The sequence below is a fragment of the Typha angustifolia genome, chromosome 4, assembly GCF_048772165.1.
Source record: "Typha angustifolia cultivar Huaian chromosome 4, ASM4877216v1, whole genome shotgun sequence".
Lineage (NCBI taxonomy): Eukaryota > Viridiplantae > Streptophyta > Magnoliopsida > Poales > Typhaceae > Typha > Typha angustifolia.
The window spans coordinates 6564498-6590145 of NC_133242.1; the positions used below are offsets into that span (position 1 = coordinate 6564498).

At 36.1% G+C, this 25648-nt stretch overlaps 1 protein-coding gene across 8 annotated transcripts in view; it reads left to right on the plus strand.

Moving 5' to 3' along the window:
- The window catches only part of LOC140759011 (mitochondrial arginine transporter BAC1), a 36618-nt gene extending 20037 nt beyond the window's left edge, over positions 1 to 16581 (plus strand). For 7 of the 8 annotated variants that reach the window (XM_073095454.1, XM_073095458.1, XM_073095459.1 and 4 more), the window contains 7 exons: positions 14743 to 14844; positions 14972 to 15079; positions 15170 to 15262; positions 15345 to 15545; positions 15622 to 15720; positions 15786 to 15923; positions 16020 to 16581. In XM_073095454.1, coding sequence (XP_072951555.1) covers positions 14743 to 14844; positions 14972 to 15079; positions 15170 to 15262; positions 15345 to 15545; positions 15622 to 15720; positions 15786 to 15920 — 738 coding nt within the window. In that variant the 3' untranslated portion in view covers positions 15921 to 15923; positions 16020 to 16581. Of the gene's footprint in view, positions 1 to 14742; positions 14845 to 14971; positions 15080 to 15169; positions 15263 to 15344; positions 15581 to 15621; positions 15721 to 15785; positions 15924 to 16019 lie in introns of all 8 variants that reach the window. The other variant, XM_073095457.1, reaches the window with a different exon arrangement.
- Positions 16582 to 25648: the final 9067 nt, after the last annotated feature.

The following is a 25648-nucleotide window of genomic DNA, read 5'->3' on the forward strand; positions in this document are numbered from 1 at the left end:
TCCATATTAACAAATAAGGAAATTACTTGTAATAATAATACCATTGTATAGAGAGATTGTTTGCTCTATTCTTGTTGACCCTTAATTAGCCTCAATTTGCTAATTGCAAAACTAAAAGCCTTGAAGCTTTTAGTTTGGAGAGAATTTGAGAATTTGTAATGAATTTAGGAAGATTTATCATCTGTTTATAAGCATGAGAAATATTAAAAATTATCAAATTACTCGTCTAAACTAGTTATTTATTTATGTTAAAAAGGGTAAAATGGTAAACTAAATGTAGGTCCTATATTGCGATTTTTCAGAATATTTTTAGCTTTTTTTGGAATTTTCTCTACCATTAGCTTTTTATTAAAGTATTTCCTTTCCTATTTTTAGAAAAGAAAATGTTAAAAATTATTTTTAGTATTGTACAACTCCGGCGAGTTGGGCCGATAGGAGAGTTGGATTTAAAAAAAAATTTAAACGGTACGGAGTACAAAATTCCCATAGCTAATTAGCTATATTGGTGGGCTTACATGTGGGCTGAAGGGCCAGCTCATGGGCTTTTGCACCAGGATTTTAGGTCGGGCCAATGGGCAGGTTTTCAGGTTGGGTCAGGCGGGCAAGCTGCCCATGCCGCCTATGGGTAGTTCTATCTCAGGTCAAGCCTAGTCCAAACTGGCTCGGGCATGAGCAGGCTAGCCGATTGATCAGCTCTACTTGCATGCGACAGTCCTCCCCTTAATTTTTTTTTTGATTTTTTGAATATTACAGTTGGATCTTGTCTCAGCTGAAACAGACAAAAACAGATAGAAAGTTAGAAATCAGGCAAAATCCACTATTTTTTAAATTTAGCTTTGAGACTTTAGGCAATTTAGCCCAAATCCTACTTGTATCTGGCTTGACAATAACCTTTGACATTACTCTCAGGCTAGTGGATTGATGGAAGATAAAACTTTCGTACATGTTGGTCTACCATAAACATGGTAGATCTACCTCATTTTGAAGTTTAATTTTTGAAAATAATAAGAAAAATTAACAAAATCTTACCTTGCAATGTTCCTCTGATGACCACACCTAATCTGACGCAGCTTGTCCCTCCTCTAATCTCACCTTCCTGCTTTTCTAATATCTTTGCCAGTTCTCGAGTAAGATGGATGAAAGGTCTAATTAAGTCAAGGGACCCAAAAAAGGGGTCTCCTTAACTTAAGTGGTGCATTGCCATGCTGCTGGAGACTCTCTCTGTTGCAAAAGGCTCTTTTGCTTCCCTAATCAGCTGGCTGAGCAGATGGGCTAGTGGAGTGGCTTTTTAACACATGCAAGTTAACACATGCAAGTTGAACGCTGTTTCTAGAGCAGCATCAATGTCTGGATTGAAATGTGCTTGTTCTGGTCCTTCTGAAAATACCATTTGTCTTCCATTTACGCAGGCTATTATCTTCTATCTTCTTGACAAACGAGGAGCTTTGCAAGGATTTTCTCAATCATTCTAGAATAAATGCTTTTGTAAGCAAGTGTTTGTTGACCATGTGGTATCTGTCTTTTTTCTCTCTTTCTATTTTTGTTCTTCTCAAGAGAGGAAAGTTGTAACGCCCCCGCCCGGCACAGGCACGTGCACGCCTACGCCCACGCACCCACACGGCACACGCGGCGCACGCGACAGGTTGGGCGGGACCCGTCACGCACAGATACACCCCTGTGCTCAAATAATTGATGCAAATTTAGTATGAATGCAATGTTTTGGAGAACAATCGATCCAAACAAGTAACTAAAGTAAAATATAGTAAGCAATAATTGATAAGAAGTTAATTGATTAAAAGAATCACTACTAGATGGAAGGAGAAAAAACCATTTAGATAAGGTAGTAGCTTCCTCAACTCTCAAATAGGTACGTTGATAGTAGTAGTAAGGAAAGACTTTAGAGTTTAGGTTTACCAATAAATGGAATAGTAATGCTTTTACTTTGAAACCATGTTTTCCTCTTCATGTCTGGGCATCTAAAGATTCTCTTTCACTACTGGAACCTTTTGGACAGCAGTAGTAACCAACGAAAAAGTAGAGATTGAAGAAGGAGAGGTTTAGAAAGGAGTAGAAGAGATTAGAGAAGAATCTTAAGACAGAATAGGAGAAAGGGAGAGAAAGAAAGAGAGAGAGAAGAAGAAGAAGAAGAAGAAGAAGAAGAAGAAGATCGCAGGAGAGAAAATAAGAGATTTCAAATAAATCTCGTTCCAAATCGTTTTTTGTTTCTTATGCAATAACCCTTAAATAGGTTAACAATTTTGATTCTAGCTGATTCTAATAGGAACTTATTTCCTAATAGGACTTTAATTGGTTATCTCACCTAAATTGACTAATCCAATTTAGGTAATAAATCAATGTAGACATCCCTTACATATAAGCTTACCATAATTATCAATTGAGATTCTAATAAGAATTCATTTCCTAATAGGATCCTAATTGATAAGGTCTTACCTAAATTGACTAACGCAATTTAGGTAATAACTCAATACGGATATCCCCCGTATATAGGTTTACCATATCTATCAATTGACTAATTCAATTGATCATTTGAATTAAAAATCAACTCAACAAATTAAATGTGAAAATAAGATGAGCCTAATTAAATCAATTAGACCAAAATTGGACTTAAGCAACTTTATTTTGGTCAAAGTGAAGATGATGCCTACATCAATAATCCATCACCAAATAAGTTATACTATTAATCTAAATAATCCTGTTAACATATAAATATCCAAGTCCACGATAATATACACTTAGACCACAAAATAAATCATGACATGATCAAGTTAAACCTGTCAAAACCAGAAAAAAAAAAAATAGGGGTTGAGAGAGGAGGGTGCACGATTTCATCTAATTCGAATCGGATTAGATTTAATCCTCTTCTAATCTATAAATTAGCCCTAATCCTCTCTCTCTTGAACCCCCCAGCCCTCTTCTCTCTCCTTCCTCCCTTCTTTTGCTTCTTCACCGTCGGAGTCGTCGCCGTGGGATCGGCCAGCCGGAGCGTCGCCGGAGGAAATTGGAACCACCACTCTCCACCCCGGTGAGCCCTCTCTCATCCCTCTAGTTTAATTTAAAATTAAATAGGTAAATTCGAAATACCTAATTTGCGGAATTCGGCCTCGTCGACAAATCTGGCCGACGGCGGCTTTGAGTCGCGACCGCATTGTCACCGGAGGCTTCGTGCTCCGAGCCTGGTGTCGGAGATGTCTTCTGCGGGGCCCTCGTGGCTCTGATCGGTGTTGGATTTCGCGTCGGTCGTCGGTGATGAGTCCTCCTCCACCTCGTGAGGACGACAGAGAAAGGGTGAGAGGGAGAGGAGAGGTTGAAGGGGGTCGCCGGCGGTCACCCTCTCCCTCAGTCATCTTCTCGTGTCGGTCGCGAGGGGGGGAGAAAAGGGTTGGCTGGGCTCGGGTGAAACCCGAGCCAACCACCTTTTCCCTTTTAAGTCGGGTTCGGTTCGGGTTTGGATTTCGGATCCACAAATCCGAACCGAACCACTTAAGTTGGTGGGCTACAAGTTAGCCCGTAGCCCAGTCCACTTAGTTTTGGGCTGGGCCTTGGCCCAACCCGATTAATTAATATTCTTTTGGAATAGGCTGGGCCAGCAGCAGCCCAGCCCAATCCAATGGGTAAATTTTAAACCCATTTTTTTTAGTTCTTTTGTTTTTTTTAAATTTTAATAAATCATGTTATTATTCAAATTAAAAATTTGAATATTATTTATTATTTAAGGTGGTGAATTCTAGTACGTGAGCTAGAGATTTGAGGTTTCGGTTGTCTTGCCTAGACTCAGGTGAGTGGGTTCACTCACGTGTTTATTTTATTGTATTTCGTATTTTTGTCAGACCATGTAAATTTTCTGTGTGCAAATTATTTATTTCACCCTCATGTGTACAAATTAAATTGTTGCAAATTCTGGGTGCAAGTCTATTTATTTCATCCGTACGTGTGAAAATTTAATTATTTTATTTTGTGTGTGCATTTAATTATTATATTCAGTGCATCACCATACTTCGTGCTAATATTGAAATTTGTAAAAAAAAAAATGAGACTAGTATTGATATGACTTAGAGAACAGTCCCGGTATAAATCGTTTGCGATTTTCCGTGGTGACTCAAATCTATCTGGAAGTCCAGGGGAAAGTCCTAAATTAGATCACTGCGGTGACTTTCTTAGGTGACTCTGGCGGGGTTGGGGAACAGTCCTAGGAAAAATAAGAAAATTTTTTAGGTGACTCTAAATTCTCTCAACAGTTAGAGGAAAAGACAGAGTGTGTTGATCACAGGGTGATACCCTCTGATGACCCTAACCGAATCAGCTATGAAGAAAAGTCCCGAGCGTCATCTCGAAGTTACTTCTAGTTGATGTGGATCCACAAGGTTTAGACCCATTGAGACATATGATAGTATAAATATCAAAAGATGTTAATATGTTGAAAACGTGCAAGGTTATAAGTTGTGACATCTCTCTATTGTTATCATCGCTATTATTTAGATAGCATGCCTATTGCATATTGTGATGGATATTATTGTTTTTAGTTTAATTTATTCAGCATTAATATAAAAATTAAAATTTATTTGGTTTTTGAGTGGATTCCACTCACTGAGCTATAATTGTTGGCTCACGAGTTCTATTGTTTTTGTATTGTTATTTATTTCAGGTAATAGTCAGCGGGGCGACTGAGCGAGATGTACCTGGACTCCACCTCCACTTAGGATTCACCTATTTACCTTTCCGCTCTTTTAGATTTTGTGCTTTAGATTAGAAGTTTTTATTTATTTAGTTTAGAGACTCAAAAACATTAACATTGCTTTTATTTTTATTGCAATTAGTTATAAAATTTGTTAAAGCACATTCTCATTTTATTTATTTATTTTATCATCGTACACGTAGAGAGTATTAATAAGGCTTTATGCATCACAAGCATATTGAGATGCATGGCCGGTCATGATTCCTATTTTGGGTCGTGACAAAACCTGTTAACAAAACCATATCTATATCCACAACAACTATACTAGATAACTACATAATCTGGCAGGGCCCACACAGGCCACGACAAACCATTAAGATACAACTTATAACCACTGACACATGAGTATAATATAATTTGACCTGTATTATACAAATTATCGTGTAATACAAAGGAGTACAAATATTAAATAATTGTACAACTCAAATTCTGTATAAACTATCATCTATACCGTCTTATATCTATAGCTCACTCAACTTCGCTCTTCTCAGGATATCTCAAGTCCGATCCCGTACCCTAATATCTAGGGAATTAGAAAAGAAATAAAGAGTCATAAGCTAAAGGCTTAGTAAATAAATCTTATCTCGAATCAATGATGTTAAATAGAGAATAAATCATGTACTAAATAATATGAATCAGAAAAAAGTATGATGCCATGTATGAGCATGCATATATGTATTCTCGATAACATATATATAAATAAAATCAAGATTATCTCATGGATGAGCATATTATATCCTCAACTAAAATTTATCTTATGATAAAATTATAATATAACATCACCGAATATAACAACATATGATGTATAACAATCATGATCCAGTGATACTAGTTACATCAATGATGATACGTGATGCATATCAACCCTTAGATAATCGTATATGTCAGAGTTAAATATAATCCACATATTTTTTACTATCGCAAATATCATTCACTATGCTGGACTATGATACTTGGCCCCAAATTTGATAGACATCATGCCACAAGCTCAGAGTATACTCTGTCATACGTTAAGAGTATTTCTGAAGATAAATCATATCCTATCATACGTTAAGGGTATATCAATGATAGTTGTACCCTATCATATGCTAAGAGTACAACCATCAGTCATCATCATACTCTGTCATATACTAAGAGTATGTCCAGTACTAGTCCGGATCAGATACCGTTCCAGCCATCACATCACATACACAAGTATTTTTATGATTTCTAATACATGATAAATCATATGCATATATCCAGTACTATAACAGATTTTGCAACTCAGGAATTTAGGTGGTAAAAAAGTCAAGAGAAAGATGTTGCAATGCAGACTCCAACTATGTTTGTGATACATGCATACTCCTGTTAGTTTATTACATGCACACTCATGATAGAGATCATCTCGACATAAAACCATCACATCACATACACAAGTATTTTTATGATTTCTAATACATGATAAATCACATACACAAGTATTTTTATGATTTCTAATACATGATAAATCATATGCATATATCCAGTACTACAACAGATTATGCAACTCAGGAATTTAGGTGGTAAAAAAGTCAAGAGAAAGATGTTGCAATGCAGACTCCAACTATGTTTGTGATACATGCATACTCCTGTTAGTTTATTACATGCACACTCATGATAGAGATCTCTCGACATAAAACCATAACAGTATAGTTAGCTCCAATCATTTCTATATATCACCAATATACTCATATCTTAGATCAGCCTAATCAAATACATGATAAAATATGCTCGATTGAAGTCATTTCTAAATAAAATCATATAATCATGCTGGAGGCTAAGACATGCATATATATAATTATATAATATATCCTAATTTGAGAAAGACGTCTAGAGGATAAGACTATTCACCGTCTGATCGAAAGACCCAATACACGTATCCCTCACGTTTATCGATCAATCTTCACACATCACTAGCAAGGTCCACGGAGTCTCAAATAAGAGGGTTGGGATTTGAAAATATTTAAGTAATATAAAGTTAGTTATTTATCCAATTAGGATCTGTTTGTGTAACATATGATGATTTATTAGGTTTAGAATTTCTTCTTTTATTTTTATTAAATAATTTAATTTATATCATATATTTAATTATAAGAATATTAATATGTTATTATTTTAATTGTAGATTTATTTATAAAACTATAGTTTGCTAATTATATATTAAGTATATAATAGCCAATCTCTTTTGATAAAAACGTAAAAGAGCTACATGTACAATATAATTTAAAACACAAGCATATATATTATATTATATTATATAATTATACTTTAATTATTGTCACTATTACCCTTACTAAACAAATTAAGAGTTGCATATAAAATAATCTTTACTTAATCATGTAATATAAACATTAAGTAAGCCTACTATTTTATTACATGCATAATAATGTATAATAAGTCGTATATATATATATACACACCTAATTATAAAGACATGTATTAATCTAATAAAAATATATGAAGTTATTAGCAAGGTTCCCAATATCGGGATCGGGATCGGGATCGGTATCGGCCATCCAAAAAAATGATACGTATCGGCCGTATCAGATTAGATTATTTTTTAATTATATAAAATTTTAAATATTATTTAAAAATGCAAAAAATTTTGAAAAAATGACAGAAAAATAAGAAAACAAAAATTACTCACATAAAGTCAAACCTTAAAAAATGAATTAACTTACTCAAAATTTAAAATTTTGATGAATACCGAGTTGGTTTCTTATAAATTTCTATAGTCTTCATCATCATAATCATCATAAATTTGTAAATATTGATGTTTGGGACCTGATGCTCCAAAAAGTGATTCCATCATATTAGTCATATTGTGTGGATCTTGTTGTGTGACTTGCATCTGAGGGGATAATAATTAGCATTTGGATCTTGTGTCTGAGAATACTGAAGATACCGAGGATATAACTAGCATATGAATCTTGTGATAGATCCAAACAATAAATACTCGATGTACCATAATCATAGGAATCAATATTCTTATGACGACGTCATTGATATGTATATACATTCTCAGTTTCTCTGTTTTCAATCCCTATGCCTTCTTGACTTTCCTCAACAAATGTAGATGGGAACAATCTCACCATCATATGTATCATCATGACTATGACTAGTATTAGTAGGTATACTATCTCTCGCTGTTGAACGACTTGTACCAGTCTCTGCTCTTGTCGTGGTCTCGCCCAAGATCTTATCTAACTATGGGTTATCTCTGTCATCTAATAACCTGTCCTCTATTTCTCTGATCCATGGAGTCAAGGGGCCTTCTTCATCAAAAATTTGATTTAAATCAATCAGTTGTTCATTTTCTGTCTTTCTTCTTAAATTTCTCTCCCTCAATCTCATATTATAATGACAAAAAACTAATTTCTCCAATCTTTTCATTGTCAATCGGTTGCGCTTTTTTATCTGGATTAAGGAGAAAGTAGTCCAATATCTTTTATACTGTGATGAAGACACAGTTTGAGTTAAAATCTTTTTTGCTATTGACGTAAAATTTGGTACCTCTCCCCATCCATAGATAGACCACCATTCAGTTGGAGTGTTATGAGATATAGCTGCAACAACTTTAGCCGTATTGAATTGCCTAGTTCTTAATTTATATCTCTCCATCTGAAATCAGAAATATATTATTGCATACTGATTATATTGAAAGTTAAAACTTAAAACAAATAATAATAAAATTATTTAATTGAATCATAACTCACTTCTTTATCTCAAAAGATTTGTTTATGAATATCGGGCTCAAGCCTGCTGATTACCTTCCTAACTCCTAACAAGACTTTACTATCATTATTGACATTTATAGAGAATTGAAATCTTAGATTAAGAAAATACCCTATAGAAATTTAAAATTTATAAACATTCAAGTTTTTAAATATTCATAAATAAAAGTAAATTAGTAAATTAAAACTTAAAACTTAAAAGCATGCTTACTAGTAGCGTGTATATTTCTATGTAGTTATTTGTTCTATCTAGAATCAATCATTTTCCACCATTTTCTATAACTTTGGCCCACATTTTTTTTATTGATTCTTTTGTTATGTCCATTGTGATGCAAATCTAGTATGAATGCAATGTTTTGGAGAATAATCGACCCAAACAAGTAACTAAAGTAAATATAGTAAGTAATAACTGATAAGAAGTTAATTGATTAAAAGGATCACTACTAGATGGAAGGAGAGAAAACCACTCAGATAAGGCAGTAGCTTCCTCAACTCTCAAATAGTACGTTGATAGTAGAAAGGCCTAAAATATGGTGTAAGGAAAGACTTTAGAGTTTAGGTTTACCAATAAATGGAATAGTAGTGCTTTTACTTTGAAAACCAAGTCCTCCTCTTCACGTCCGGGCACCCAAAGATTCTCTTTCACTACTGGAATCTTTTGGACAGCAGTAGTAACCAACGGAAAAGTAGAGGTTGAAGAAGAAGAGAGGTTTAGAAAGGAAGTAGAAGAGATTAGAGAAGGATCTTAAGACAGAGTAGGAGAAAGGGAGAGAAAGAGAGAGAGAGAGAGAGAAGAAGAAGAAGACCATAGGGGAGAAAGTGAGAGATTGCAAATAAATCTTATTCCAACTTGTCCTTGTTTCTCATGCAATAACCCTTAAATAGGTTAATAACTTTAATTCTAGCTGATTCTAATAGAAACTTATTTCCTAATAGGACTCTAATTGATCATCTTACCTAAATTGATTGATCCAATTTAGGTAATAAATCAATGTGGACACCCCCCACATATAAGCTTACCATAACTATCAATTGAGATTCTAATTGGAATTCATTTCCTAATAGGATCCTAATTGATTAAACCTTACCTAAATTGACTAATCCAATTTAGGTAATAATTCAATATGGACATCTCCCGCATATAGGCTATCATAACTCAAATTTGCGATCAAGAAGTTTATCCTGTATCACTCTATCTCTTTGTTCTTTTGCAAAAGTATCTTTTATGCTTGTCTATCCCATTTTCCCCCATTCTTAAATTGTAACTTGTGGATTAATAGAGGTGTATTTGTCTGAAGGATTTCTACTTCTTGGTCTTTTACTTCCATCTTCTAAAATTTATAGATTTTCCCTTTCTCCAAATATGTTTACTTCTGCCCTCAATTTTGCTTCCGTCTTCTTAATTTATCCTCCATTCTCTTTTGGTATCTCTGTAGATGCTCTTTAGTAATCTTTTTGGCCTTATCATTAGCTTTTGGAGAAGGTGCATCGCTTCTAATATAAACAATATGCTTCTTAAATCTACTAATTCCTTTCTTGGTGACCTTCTTATTAAATTTACATTTCACCGTGTTGGCATCATTTTTATTTGGAAACTATCAATATTGCCACCTTGGACTATTGGAGCCAACAAACAAAAAAAATTTAGATGATGTCTTAAGTACGAAAACTTTGTGGACAAACCTTAAATTGCTATTTAGAAATATATTTGCTATTTTGCGAGGATGCACCAGAAGTGGTTATCTTGGGCTGAGTTTTGGTATAATATATTCTATCAGTCAACATAAAAAATGAACCCCTTTGAGATGGTGTGTGATAGACCATCATTGACTATGCACTGCTATGAATCTGGTTCCACAAGGATGGCATTGGTTGATCAAGAATTGAAAAGTCTTGATGAGATTTTGCAACTTCTAAAAGACAACTTGGTGATTTCGTGCTATCAAATGAAAGTTCAGTAGGATCGTCGAGAATTAGAAATTTCAACTGGGAGACTGGGTGTTCCTCAAGTTGCAATCATATTTGTAGACGTCAGTGTAGGTGCAACGAATAAGAAATTAGTCGCTCATTTTTATGGGCCATTTGAAATTGTTGAAAGGATTGGACCGATCACGTACTGTCTGCAAATTTCAGAAGGATGACGCATTCATCCGATGTTTCATGTGTCTCAGCTGAAGAGGTAGATCTATTGTAGGTGGGTGCAGTTTTCCCTATCTATCTCAATTCACTGACACTAGAGAAATTGTCTTAGAACCTAAAGAGATTCAAAAATTTCGCTAGATCAAACGTCACGGCATCTTGGCACAGGAAGCGTTGGTCATGTGGGAAGGATTGCTAGTGGAGGATGCTATCTGGGAGAACTATGAAGAATTGAAGAAGTGGTTTCTACACATAAATCTGAGGACAAGATTCGTCTTCAAAGGGAAGGGAGTGATAGAAATGGAGGTCTTACTGCTCCATTCTAGTTTATTTATCAATGGAGGTGAAGCCAAGCAATTAGTGGAGTAGAGCATGCAGCAGCATCACAAGAAACCTCTGGATGAGCGTTCGGGCACCAGCTCTTGAGAGAAAGGCTCTCTGGAAGCGTTCGAACAGCCTTCCTAGCATTCGAATGCCAGCTCCCAAGAGCAAAATGCCCTTTAAAAGCATTCTAATGTCCTTTTTGGCATTCGACCGCTAGTCCGATTCGCTTGAGAAAATTTTCAGTGCGTTTGAATGCCCTTTAGGCCATTTGAACATTTGATGGATGTCAAGGTAATTGATTTTATATTTCGATTAGGTTTTGGTTGTTTTTTTCTCCTTAAGTGACTAGTCCAGTTGAGAGACTACGTTTATGTTGTCTAGCCAGGGAGCCAGGGTTTGTTACCTCCTTTTCTTTTCACCATTATTCTGCTGTGATATTGCTTGATAGCATTTCGTTGGGCTGAAACCTATCAGACTAGTCCAGATTTTCCACCAATTGACTATCGTATAATTAAATCCTTGAGCCCTATCATAGCCAACTCTCACTAAGACCTAGACTCATCCTTTATTTAAGTGGTAGGCCCACAACACCCCAAAGCTCTAGTCTACCAAAACCCGTCCAGCTGTCCAGACCAATGCGCCCAAGGCTGAGTTCACCTTCCTTCTCTGTTTTGGCCTATATCTGGCCCTTTTAGAAGGACCCTAACTTAATGTTGTATCAGATTCATTAGCCTATATTTAATCATATATTCTTCAACATTTGTTCGCAATTTTGGGTTGCATTAACTGGTCAAGACATAGAATAACTTGTTCTGAAAACCAATATGGTTCTATGCCAAGTCGGTCTACCAGAGATATCTACTTACTAAGATGTTTGATGAAGTGTGGAGAAAAAAACTAGAAGGATTTACATATGGTATTTATTAATTTAGAGAAAGCTTATGGTTCAGATCTAGAAAATTATTATAGGCGGTGAAATAGAAGAAAGGAATATCTACTAAATGATTGATGTTATTGAGAACATTATGATTTATCTTCTATTATTTTGAATATAATTGGTTGAGAGACACGTGATTTCCTGTAACCATGCAGTTCCACCAAATCAACATTGAGCCCTTACAAATTTATATGAGGTTCAATGGTTTATCTACTGATGATATCATTTTATTTGATGAATCCAAGGTAGGATTTACTTGACTTAATTAGATTTGTCTTAAAGGCTGTCTTGACTTATTTGAACTTGCCTTAACTAAACTTGCCCTAAGGGCTGTCATAACTTATTTCAACTTGCCTTAATGACTCATGTGATTAAATTAGACTTGCCTAAAAGACTTACATCATAAAATAATTAAAAAATAAATAGATTCAACTCGACTCGACTTAACCCACGTAGTCGGATCGTAACACTACGTTGCCCGCCTGTTTTGCCACTATCATGGTGGTTTTAGCCTAACCTAAAATGGGATAAGTTATGACTGAATCTAGCTGAACCCACTGGTTTAGGCCTGAAATCGGAGCTGCTTCTAGTTTTGCACTTTGTTTTGAATCGGTACGGGCCTGTTTTGTAGCTGAGATAAAAAGGGGTGGGTTTTAGAATAAACCCTCTTTTATTTTAGAAAATTGAAACCAAATAGGTGGTAATTGACTGAGATGTTTATCACATTTTTCTTTATCTCAATTCTGAGGTGGCCAAAGTAAAATAGGGTAAAAGGGACATTATTCCCATTAGGCAAATGGCAATTTTGCCCTCAACCATTACTCAAATGACATTTTAAATGGCCGAAATAATTTACTTTTTGTTCCATTCCTTTAGAGTATTGCTAAATTAAACTTAACTCAGAATATTGCTCAGCATTCTTTAGCAAGTCTAAGCAATGGATTGAGTGTATTGACTCCATCTCATCCATCGATTAATCTCTATTGAATTTGGGATCATATGGAGCTTGATCTTCTACCCGATTCCCTTGAAAGGAGATAGAGAATGAAGCTGGAGCTGAGAGCACAGCTGGAAGGTTTTTGGTGCTTGAAGCAGGTCTGGAACCCACTCTTATTAGTTGAGAGCAAAAGCCCATAAACTTCACTCTCTGTGAAATATTTAATTATCATTCTCACGAAAGCAAAGACAGAAAATATTTGTGATTATTGCCTTTTTCTCATGGACCGAGTAGTCCACTTCAATAATGCAGCAATAGGGGCACGACAAAAAAAGAAAAAAAGAGAGAAAAAAGGGAAGAAACTTGTTTGGAACCCATCTATGCTGGCTTTTGAAATCAACCACATTCCTCCACCTGAAATCAACCACAGCCCCATCTATGCTAGGGCGTTTGAAAGGAAAGGGGTGTAGATCATGGAGAAGGGAAAGAGACGCCATTTTATACAATATCTTATTGGATCCTGGATTTAAGTTATAGTTTATTGGATCGTAGCTTTGAGTGATATAGAATGTGAATTCTGTTTTTAAGTGATAATGGATCTTGACTTGTCCTAAATGGATCTCTCCAACTTGCTACACCCAACATATCTGCTATCATCTTCATGTGATTTACGAAAAGAAAAAAATGTTAGCGTGGCTGCGATGACAACTTCTCCGGCTTCTCCACGCTACTACAAAATGTCTTGATGACACTGTAATTGCTGACCAGCATGGCCCATGCTGGTCGACATGGTATCCCTAAGTAGGAACTTTCTTTCTAAATAATGAAAATAGAGGGATTTATTTATAATATAATCAACACAGGGTTTTGTTTTTTTTTGTAATTTTCTCTAAATATTACACTGCTACAAGACTGTAATGTAATTGCTAATATTATATGATATGTATGTGGTGAGAATATTTTTATATAGGTTCTCCATGCATTACATATATTTATGGTGATATCTATAAAATATGCAAATTAGGGTGAACTTGGTCATTGTTGTTTAGGCATGAATTTCAAAACTAAACATGAGTAGACAACAATGGTTTAATATTTTTTTAATGTTAAATAAAATTCCAAATATCTACTCTACATCAAACCACTGAAAGGTTAATAAGATAAATTTGATTATTTTTATTCCTTATCGTAACTATTATAATCAAGCACCTTGCACTTCATTCTTATCCAATATAATCACTACATCTTATTTGTTTTTCCTTTTCCCAACCAATAGTCAAATGAAAAATTAGGATAACATCATCCATCATATTGTGAACATGTTTTATAACTGTCCCTACTTTTCCTCCTTATTCCTTATACCGCAACCAAACAAGTCCATAAGGTTTCTTGAGGGTGGGAAAGACCAAAACTAACATGGGAGGAATTAGTAAGAAAAGTAAATGATAGTACTTGATTTGGCACAAATTTATGTATTAACTAGATGAATGGAGAAGAAAGATCTTGGAATTATAGGATTTATTGTTATTTAAATAAATCTATTCATGGTGCTTGTTTGAAAATTCATTGCATAATCTATTGAGATACTCACAAAAGAAACAAAGGTGCATGATAATGGTTGCAAAGTAAGGTCAAAATAACATGCCTTTGATCTTTGTGCTTTCATCATGACCATTGATTGGCGTTCTTATAAGAGAGCCCAAAATTATTATGAGTCTGCGTTGCATGTACATAATTGGTTTGTCAGCTAGGAAACAGTTTAGAAAGGTGAACTTGAGATCTGTTGGCAAGTCGCATCCTTTATTATGTCGTGTAAACAGGATGCAACTTCTAATACATTGAATTTATGCCCTTAATTATAAGAAATCCTTTTTTGAAGTTTCACTTGCTATCTTGGCAGATAAAAGGACTATATAAAGGTGCATCTTCTTCCTTTATTGGGACAGCTTTTGAGAGCTCTCTTATGTTTGGCATGTACTCTCAAACCAAAAAAATTGTACAGGTTCGAAGTTTGAATATAAACAAGTTTGGAATTCTAGTTTGTACCGTCAATTTCTCTCTGAACCAGGGGAGTGATGGATATTCTCATGGAAGTTGACTTGCTTTTTTATTGCATACTTCCTGCACAGGGAGAAGAAGCTCAGGGCAGCAGGCCACAACTCCAGGTAATAATTCCTTCAGCATTTTGTGGTGGAGCTATGATCAGCTTCATTTTGTGTCCAACTGAGCTTGTGAAGGTATGTGTTGTAGGCCCATACTTTGTATGTTTACACTTAAGTAGCATTGGAATCCTCTCCTTTTGACATGTAATGCTAAGACTTCTCCAGTGTAGAATGCAAGTACAAGGGAAGAAGGATACAATGTATGCCAGATACTCCGGCCCATTGGATTGTGCTCATAAAACACTCCAGAATGAGGGGGTGAGTTCATTTTCTGCTTTCTTCCTTATCTTGGAGCTTCATGGTTTCATTATCTTTCTTCTGACAAACTTCTACATTGTAGATTAAAGGTATATTTCGTGGTGGTTTAGCAACTTTACTAAGAGAATCGATTGGAAATGCGGTCTTCTTCAGCATTTATGAATTTAGCCGTTATTGGATGCATATGCAGCTGAATTCTATGTCATTTCCTCATAGCAAACACTCAAAGCTTTTAACTGATGCAGGGATTGGCATCTTAACTGGTGGACTTGCTGGCATTGCTGTAAGTGTTGAGAATTGGCACTGTTGCTATTTTAAGTGAGATAAGATTCCTTTCACAACCAATTCTTTCTATACAGTTTTGGTCAGCTGTTCTTCCACTCGATGTTGCAAAAACTGTAATTCAGACAGCACCTGACACACATTCAAGCCGAAACCCTTTTCGTACTTTAAATTTGGTATGTGAATTCTCTATTGTTGTCTTTCCATCACTTGTCTGAAACTTATTCATCTCTCAATGCAGATATACAGGAGAGTTGGATTTAGTGGATGCTATGCTGGTTTTGGACCAACATTGGCAAGGGCATTTCCTGCCAATGCTGCTGCTATTGTTGCCTGGGAGTTTACTGCTAAGGTGCTCGGGCTTAAGCGTGCTTAATAGGTCTGCTTTGTTCACTAATTTCTGACTCTGAAATGCAATTTGCTAATAAGATCTCACTTTTAGTAATTACATACACTGCTCATGCCATGATTTCAGGATTTTCTTTCAGAAAGTTTGCTAGCTTGGATATCTATGATCTTTGCATGGTTCTACAAGAACAGGAATGCCCTGCTGCCTCCTAAAGAGAGTTCTTTCCCAATCATGCTTGAAAAGGAAGCCAAACTGGGTTGCTCAAATGGTTTCATCTTTTTTGATGAAAATTATATTCTAATCCAGTTACAGGAAGAATATCAAAAGTTCCATTACTTTTCATCATTTTGAAGAGTTTTTTTTAAGAGAGATTTTTTCCTAAAGAATTGGCAATATATCTTTAGTTGGTTGGTTTTTACCGTTAATATGATAATGTATCTTCCACTGCTTCTGAAGCAGGCCTGGATTTCATTAGTTGCCCAGGGGCTGTGCTTTCGTGAGGTGGTGCATCTTCAAAATCTTGGAAGGAAACTTGAAGAATTTAGAATTAACTCAAGTAGTAACAATTTTGTCATCTTGTGGGTCCAAGGATGTTACATATTTGAGCAGATCTCCGCTTCTTAACTCTGATGCCTTGTGTCTTGTTAAGATTTCCAGAAGGAAATAAATTTGATTAAAAATTCCTGTCCCTCGTTACAGCCTTCTACTAGAATTGCTCTACTGTATCAGGCCAATCAATTATGCTAAAAATTCTAGGACTCTGAAATTAATCTTTTAAAGTAAGAGCATCCTCTGAATAGGTCGCCTATGTTTTCATTTTTCTCAGAACATAAAACACAGACATCCCCTTGTATTTCTTTTCTTATAAGAAATCTGTTTTGAATTAATCTTATAAGATGCAGATATCTTTTGTAAAGCTCTCTTATACCACCATCCACAGCAAATGTATAAAGAAGGTTGGTGTGTAGATACTGTTTGAAGAGAGTCATCAAGAAATACAAACTTTGCCGTCCTCAAAATGAAAAAGTGAACTGACGCCAAAGAATGAACGAGTTTTGAATGATCAGCTTTTACCTCAGGTGATATTGGGCTCTTTCATAATATGGTTTGAGAATTGAGTCCTCTATTAGGTTGTTGAAAGTTTTGAAAAACTTATTCCTTGAATGTGAGAGCAAAAGGACAGAGATTGCAAGGAAAATATGTCTGATCAGAAATCAATTAAATGCCCAATAGAAGGAATGTAATTAACACCACATTGGAAAATTGCATCCGTTTTCTAGACTCCCTTAAAGAAAAGGAAACTGAAACTTTTGGGAGAGGATTTCTTATTCCGCTAGGTTTAGAGGAATGGAAAAAATAAATCCTACTTGATGTCAAATACAAAACTAAACTGATATAGTTAGGAAAATTGAAATGAAAACTAGGTTTACAAAATCCAATTTATAATCATATTTTAAATACAAACTAAGTTAGAAAAAAGGAAATTAGAATACTACTCAAACCAAAAAAAATCCAAATTCAAGTTTCGAAGTGAAAATGGAGTAATAGCATAATGATAGATTCTACGGTACCAAAAGATAGGCTTTGATACCAATGATAGGTTACGGAACAATTCATTTAAGATATGAATTTATTGCTAGAACCAGTCCATGCAATCGAGAGAAAATATTCATTAAATATTCTTCTGTAGTTAGAAAATTATGAAACCAAGTGGAATCAATCCGTAACTTTTTGATTTACACTTTTCGTATTTACGGTTTTCGTAGATTCGAACTGCAACTAGGACGAAAGTATGATTTAGTGCGGATGATGATAGTGGTGATGGGTGGAGTGGAAGTTAGGGTTTTGGATGATAATGGAGATGATGATGGATAGGTGGTGTTGTTTAAGGGATAAAGACGAAGGGGAAGAAGTGGTTAAAATCCCAAAGAAGAGAGAGGACTCGATAGACGAGGGAGATTAGAAGTTAGGAGAGATGTTACCAACGGTAGAGATAGTAGGTTGATGAAGAGGGAGGAGGGAGATTATGGTAGAGATAATAGAGAAAAGATAAGGAGGTAAGAAATCAATAATCTAATAGCACAATGAATTTGGCTGTCATTCACACATTTATAGAGATTAGCCAATAACTCATAGACGCTCTCACCCTATCTCATTGGGTATCGCTAGGTCTACGTCATCCTATATTTCAATTTTTAACTTAGATACCCTAAAGGGTTCGACTCTAGGTAATTGATAGTAAATTGCCCATCTCCTGGCGAATGGCTACCTAATTATCTATGATCAATAGACTGAGACCTTAAGTGTGGGCTAATATAAAAGTATAAAATATCCTCCACCCCTAACCCCGTCTAGAGAGGTATCGGATTCTATTGACACATAAGTCATCTCCTTTATGATCGTGTACATGTGCAAATGGCATGATATTATACAACACAACAAGCATAACAGAACTCACATCTTTTTCATGTATTACGTGCTATCTCATATGATCATGCCCAATAGATATGCATAGAAATCATAATACAAGTAATCTTACTAAGCATCAAATAAAATTAACATACATGATATGCATTATTAAATAGTAAAAAAATATATGCACATCCATGATTTGGATGCGATGATGTCATAAGATAAGAAGATATTATATTCCTTACACTATATTATAGAAGTTTCACTTACCTAACATCACTTTCGAAACAATTTGTAACTGCATCACAGGATCATCCTTGCTTGGTACGGAGTTCACCTCGATATGAAGACAATAAAACATGAGTGTCTGATGCGAATTGAATCAGATCGGATCACATCAAGGGAAGATTGGGCTCAATGGATTAAGTCTAGTTATCTTATCTGTGTAATTAGAGACTTATTAGATTAGAATTTGTTAGTTAACTAATTCAGCTCTGCACAGTTTCAGGAAAATATTTAAATGATATTTCACAGATGATAAAATATTATGAAACCACTTGGAGAAGATCGAAGACGTCTTGATCTACAACTTCTGTATTCAAGGTTTTTCCATATTTGGACTCTATCTGTGGCAGAACAAAGAATCATTCTGAAAAAAATAAGGAAGACTGATTTAGCTAAGTTATGTTTATCTCTAGATCATGTTTATCTCTTATGTAAACACTTAAGGTAAGTTTAGTTAAGTCATGTAAGCCACTAAGGCAAATTCAATTAAGTCATGTAAACCTCTAACATAAGTCTTAGTTCAAATCGTATATGCCTTTAGTGCGAGTAAGAATTATTGTACTCGACTTCTATATATAAAGGGTTGAGCTTTTTTGTTTAGGCATGGAATTGAATGGAAGGAATATTAAGTTTATTTACCTTATATTACTTATCGTCCTTATCTTTCACCGTAGCCGTCAAATTATCGTTATCTTTCTAGAAGTAGATCTAATAGATCTAAGATATACCTCTCTTTAGATTATCAAGCCTTCAACACAGGCTCATACAAAATCATGCTCATAAGCTAAAACAACTCACACACTTGACCACCAATACCCACAAGGGAGGATAGATCCTAGTGGTAACTCGCTATCCCATCACCCGGTAGCATCATGATTGATTGTCTGCCATCGCAGACTAAAGCCTCAGTTGTAAGCTCATCACATATGTCATTATTGCATATTATCACACACCATTCAAGCTCTCAACTCCATATCATCACACCATCATGCAAAAATCATGAGCTGCCACCCACGGATGCTCTCACCCTACATCATCGGGTATTACTAGGTCTACGTCATTCTACATTTCGATTTTTAACTTAGATACCCTAAAGGGTTCGACTCTAGGCAATCGATAGTAAATTGCCCCATCTCTCGGTGAATGGCTACCTAATTATCTATGATCAACAAACTGAGACCTTAAACGTGGGCCCTAATATAATAATAATATCTTTCACCCCTTAGCTAGAGAGGTATCAGATACTATTGACACATAAGTCATCTCCTTTATGGTTGTGCACATGTGCAAGTGACATGATATTATACAACACAACAAGCATAACAGAACTCGCATCTTTATCATGTATTACGTGCTTTCTCATATGATCATGCCCAACAGATATGCATAGAAATCATAATACACGTAATCTTACTAAACATCAAATAAAATTAACATGCATGATATGCATTATTAAATAGTAAAAAAATATATGCACATGCATGATATGGATGCGATGATGTCATCAGATAAGATATTATATTCCTTACACTAGATTATAGAAGTTTCACTTGCCTAACATTGCTTTCGAAACAAGTTGTAACTGCATCATATCCTTGCTTGGTACGGAGTTCACCTCAATATGAAGACAATAAAACATGAGCATTTGATGCAAATCAGGTCAGATTGGATCACATCAAGGGGGGATTGGGCTCAATGGATTGAGTCTAGTTATCTTATCTGTGTAATTAGAGACTTATTAGATTAGAATTTGTTAGTTAACTAATTCAACTCTGCACAGTTTCAGGAAAATATTTGAATGATATTTCACAAATGATAAAATATTATGAAACCACTTGGAGAAGATCAAAGACGTCTTGATCTACAACTTCTGTATTCAAGGTTTCTCTAGATTTGGACTCTATCTGTGGCAGAACAAAGAATCATTCTGAGAAGAATAAGGAAGACTTATTTAGCTAAGTTATGTTTATCTCTAGGTCATGTTTATCTCTTATGTAAACACTTAAGGTAAGTTTAGTTAAGTCATGTAAGCCACTAAGGCAAGTTCAATTAAGTCATGTAAGCCTCTAACTTAAATCCTAGTTCAAATTGTATATGCCTTTAGTGCGAGTAAGATTTATTGTACTCGACTTCTATCTATAAACAAAGAATCATTTTGAGAAGGATAATGAAGGCTGATTTAACTAAGTCATGTTTATCTCTAGGTCATGTTTATCTCTTATGTAAGCACTTAGGCAAGTTTAGTTAAGTCATATAAATCACTAAGGCAAGTTCAATTAAGTCATATAGCCTCTAACGAAGTCTTAGTTTGAGTTGTATAAGCCTTTAGTCCGAATAGAATTCATTGTACCTGACCTTATATATAAAGGAGTTGAGCTTCTTTGTTTAGGCATGGAATTAAATGGAAGGAATATTAAGTTTATTTACCTTGCATTACTTATCGTCCTTATCTTTTACCGTAGCCGTCAGATCATTATTATCTTTCTAGAAGTAATCTAAGTAAGAAACCCTAATTCTATCTCTAACCTATAGCCACTATCACCTCCAGCAGCCACCCTATCCTTCGGCCGTCTACCACCACCCTTGGCCATCTACCAACCTCCGATGATCCTCGCAACATCAGATATTTACCATTTTGCCCTATTCCAATCTTTTCCACCTTAAAAATTGCCCCATTTTGAAGAACCCCCTTCCAAAAGGGAGAAATTTTACCATAATTAGTCAATTTAAAAGGATTTACACTAATTCTTTTATAGCATCTTTGCATAACCACATAAGCCCACATCTGATTGCAGGCTGTTTGTCAAAAGATATGAAAAGGCACAAGATCGTAACACAATAAACTCAATAGCCATCCTTCAAGTTGTAAGAATAAAAATAAAGCGGCAAATCACTGTCATAATCATTCCTAGTCCTTTAATTTCCTTCCGGATCCTACTTCATGCAATATATCATATATGTGTACAACACACACATATCTATAGTAGATAGGAACAGAGCCATTGTTCAAAGATAATATCTACAGCATAAATATTAAAACCGATGAAAGAATAAAGCAAAAAAAAAAAAAAAAGGATAGAAGTACCCACCAGTTGGTATGCTTGGTATGGTATGAATAAGTTTAAGAATATGGGTGAAAGATTTACCTTGTAAAACTCATTAGCTTAAGGCCCACATCTCCATCAAAACCCCCACACACCTTGGCATCATTCATGCAACTATTGATATCTTTCCATGTCTTCGAATCCCTTACTCTCTTCTGCAGCCAATTGAATAAGCACCAAAACTATAGTCCTTCCAGACATCCGATTGATGTGAAACTAAAGCCATTAGAACTCTATCTCATGAGGCTACCACCACCTAAATATTCATAATCATCCTACGAATGGATCATTCCAAATCTAGTTTGTAATAGTGGTATCAAAGCCGTCGTTATCCTCGAATCAGATGACAATCAAATGAGGGATGGCAGCAAGAGTAATTGGTGAGATTCTATGGTCAAGGATCCACCACCATGGACAGCTTAGCTAGAGGTGCTTCAATTCTTGCAATCAATACAAGCATTAATGGCTGAGATGGTGTCCGCTATTCGCAAACTCCATGATGAACGAACTCCATGAGCACAAATAGATAGGAGTGTTGCGGCTCTCGAACCTATGCGTGCTGAACCGGTTGAAGAGTAGGGTTTGGGGTAGACCATCCCTTAGGCATGCACACCAATGGACGACACACCAAGGTTAGGCGCACGAGATGGAGTTCGACACATTGAAACTCCACCCCATCTAACGACTAGGGTTTGGTCTGACATGATGAACCCTAGGGCTTGGCCCAAACCACCTACGCCTAGGGCTTGGGCAAAGCCACCTATAGCTAGGGTTTGGCATGAAACAAAGTAGGGTAGACCCTCGCATGAACCACCTCCACCTTCAAATACTAATAATGGTGAAACCATTAAGACCATCCAAACTGCGATAATCATCCCTTCTTCAGTTCTAGTGGAGTGCCCTCCATTGTAGCAACGCCGGAGCAGCCCTTAGTGACAGCTCTATTGTCATCTTTCCTAGTCGAGGTGAAAAATAAAGGTCAAAACCCTAGTTTTTCATCAATGGTGATCTAGGCATTTTCAGTCCAAGCCACCACCGTCAACACCTTCCTTGGACCACTTGCACTCGAGCCATGGCCTAAACCATATGCACTAAGACATTGGCTTGAATCAGACTAGGATTTGGCTCGACTCACCCATGGCTAGAGCAGACTATGGCTTGAATAAGTGGGCCCTAAAGCATCAGAGGATATGGAAACCACCATGGATACCTTGAGGACAAGGTGGTCGGAAGCATGGTGGATTGATGCGAGCCGAGTCAGATCGGATCACATCAAGGGGAGATTGGGCTCAATGGATTGAGTCTAATTATCTTATTTGCTTATTTGCTTTAATTTGCTTTAATTAGAATCTTATTAGATTAGAATTTGTTAGTTAACTAATTCAGCTCTGCGTAGTTCCGAAAAAATATTTGAAAGATATTCTAAAGACCAAATATTATGAAACTATTTGGAGAAGATCGAAGACATCTACAACTTCTGTATTTAACGTTTCTCTAGATTCAGACTCTATCTATGGTAAACCAAATAATCATTCTGAAAAGATAAGGAAGACTGATCTAGCTAAGTCATGTTTATCTCTTATGTAAGTACTTAAGGTAAGTCTAGTTAAATCATGAAAATCACTAAGGCAAGTTCAATTAAGTCATGTAAACCTCTAAGGCAAGTCCTAGATCGAGTCGTATAAACCTTTAGGGCTAGTCCGAGTATGACTTATTGTACCTGACCTCTATATATACCTTGCATGAAATTCAATGGAAAGAATATTGAATTAAGTTAAGTTTATTTACCTTGCATTACTTATCATCCTTAGAAATCTTAATTCTACCTCCAACTTATAGCCACCATCACCTCCAACAGCAACCTATAGCCACTATTTTAATTATATCTTTCTATCCAGACATTCGATTAATGTGAAACCAAAGCCATTAGAACTTTATCTTGTGATGCTACCACCACGTAAATTTTTATAATCTTCCTATGGATGGATCGTTCCAGATCTGGTTCGTAACAGCATTCCTATCACTAAATAATTAAATAATCCTACTCGTGTCCGCTATATAGGCTTGGGTAAGTTTAATTGATAATTCATTGCTTTTAGTAGTTAGGTAGGGCTAGCATAGCTATACCAAGGCCAGAGACACATTACTAAACATAATTAAAATAATTTATTTCAAATTATCATTTATATCATATTATCAATTTATAGTAAATCACAAAGTCCACATTTAATTAATCAGCTTCGTTAAATTGGGCAATTTGCTTAATACCATGTCTCTACATTGATCTATATTAATTCTCCATTTTGAGCAATTAATATAGATACATTCCGATTACTGACTCCTTTATTAAAATTAATTTAAACAAAATCATAATCAACCATGCTAAACTCTATTTAGAGTTAATTCCATATTAAGAGCAACTAGTAATGTTCGAGCCACAATCTAATTTATTAAAATAAATTTATAACAATTATTATAATTAACCAAACAATCTTATAAAAATAATTAATAATTAGAGTTCAAGTTGACGTAATTAATTAATTAAAAAATTAAAGCAAATAAGAACATATTAGAGAACAAGTAACCTATTTGGGTCATCCCAAGGCCCAAGCAATGGGCTGCGCTACCACCAACCCAAGGCCCAAATCTTATTTACTTGAGTATATAACTTCTAATCCATATTGATGCCACGCAGATAAAATAAAGTACAATTGAGTCTTAGGAGATTAGAACTTGGAGTTTGCAGATGAAATAGTCACTGAGGCATAGCATATTTATCTTGTAGTTTGCTGATGAAACCTGAACCTTCCCCTATTTTTCTTTTACAGGAATACAAAGCTTACATGAGAGACATGCAAGAATTGATGGTTTTCTTTGTTAAAAAGCACAATACTGGTAGACAGTGAGCAGAGATGGTAGACAGTAGAAAGGGAGCAGAGATGGCAGCACCCCAGCAAGTGGAGATGGGGAGTAGAGACAACAACATTATCGCAAATAGAGATGGGGAGCCGAGACGAGGTGGTAGGCAGTCATGGGTGGAGAGAGAGAGGGGTTAGATAGGGTTTTTAGTTAATTATATATATATATATATATATATATATATATATAAACGGGTTGTCATGTTGACTCAACTCAACCCATATACTCAAACGGGTTAGTTGTATAAAGTCGAACACAACCCATTTACGACCTAAACCGAACTATACTAAACCCAAACCCGATAAAGAGCCAGGTTATCGTGTCGGGTCAAATTTTGCTACCCCTAGTTAGGTCATATCATAACTCACAACCAACATGGGATGGACTGCAGCCCAACCCCCAAATAACATGGGCTAGGCCACAGCCTAATCCACTACCAACCTGGGTTCAGCCACCCCGAACCCAGCACACTACATGTTGGATTGGCTGGCAGCCCAACCCACCAGCAATGTGGGTTAGACCACAACACCCAACCTATCCCACCTTGGGTTGGGCTGCACCTAGCCCAAGCCAACTCGCATTGGGCTCAACCTAACCCAAGCTCCACGAGGGTTGGGTCACAACACACCCGCAAGCAACCAAAGGATGTGCTCGACCTAGCCAACACCCATTCTCTCTCTTCTCAACCCAACGAGGGGGGGCTGTCGGCAAGCATCACTGCCGACAATCGGGCTAGCACGTCGACTGACACCCTGCTGGTCGAGGAAGGCACCCATGGTACCAATTGACCAATAGAGAGGCCAGCGACCACACACAACCCACCAACCCACCTACTGATGGGGGTGAGGGAGCTGCCGACGGTACCAGCCTTTGACAATCCCACCAAAACCTTCTTAGCAAGCTAAAGCTATAGCCGGGGGGAAGCCCACCTGCTATGGGGCGACCAACGGTGTGGACTGTCCTTGCCAAGGCTGGCGGCCAGGGAAAAGCGAAGCTACTAAGGGCATCCACACAAGGAAGGGAAGCTTTCCTATT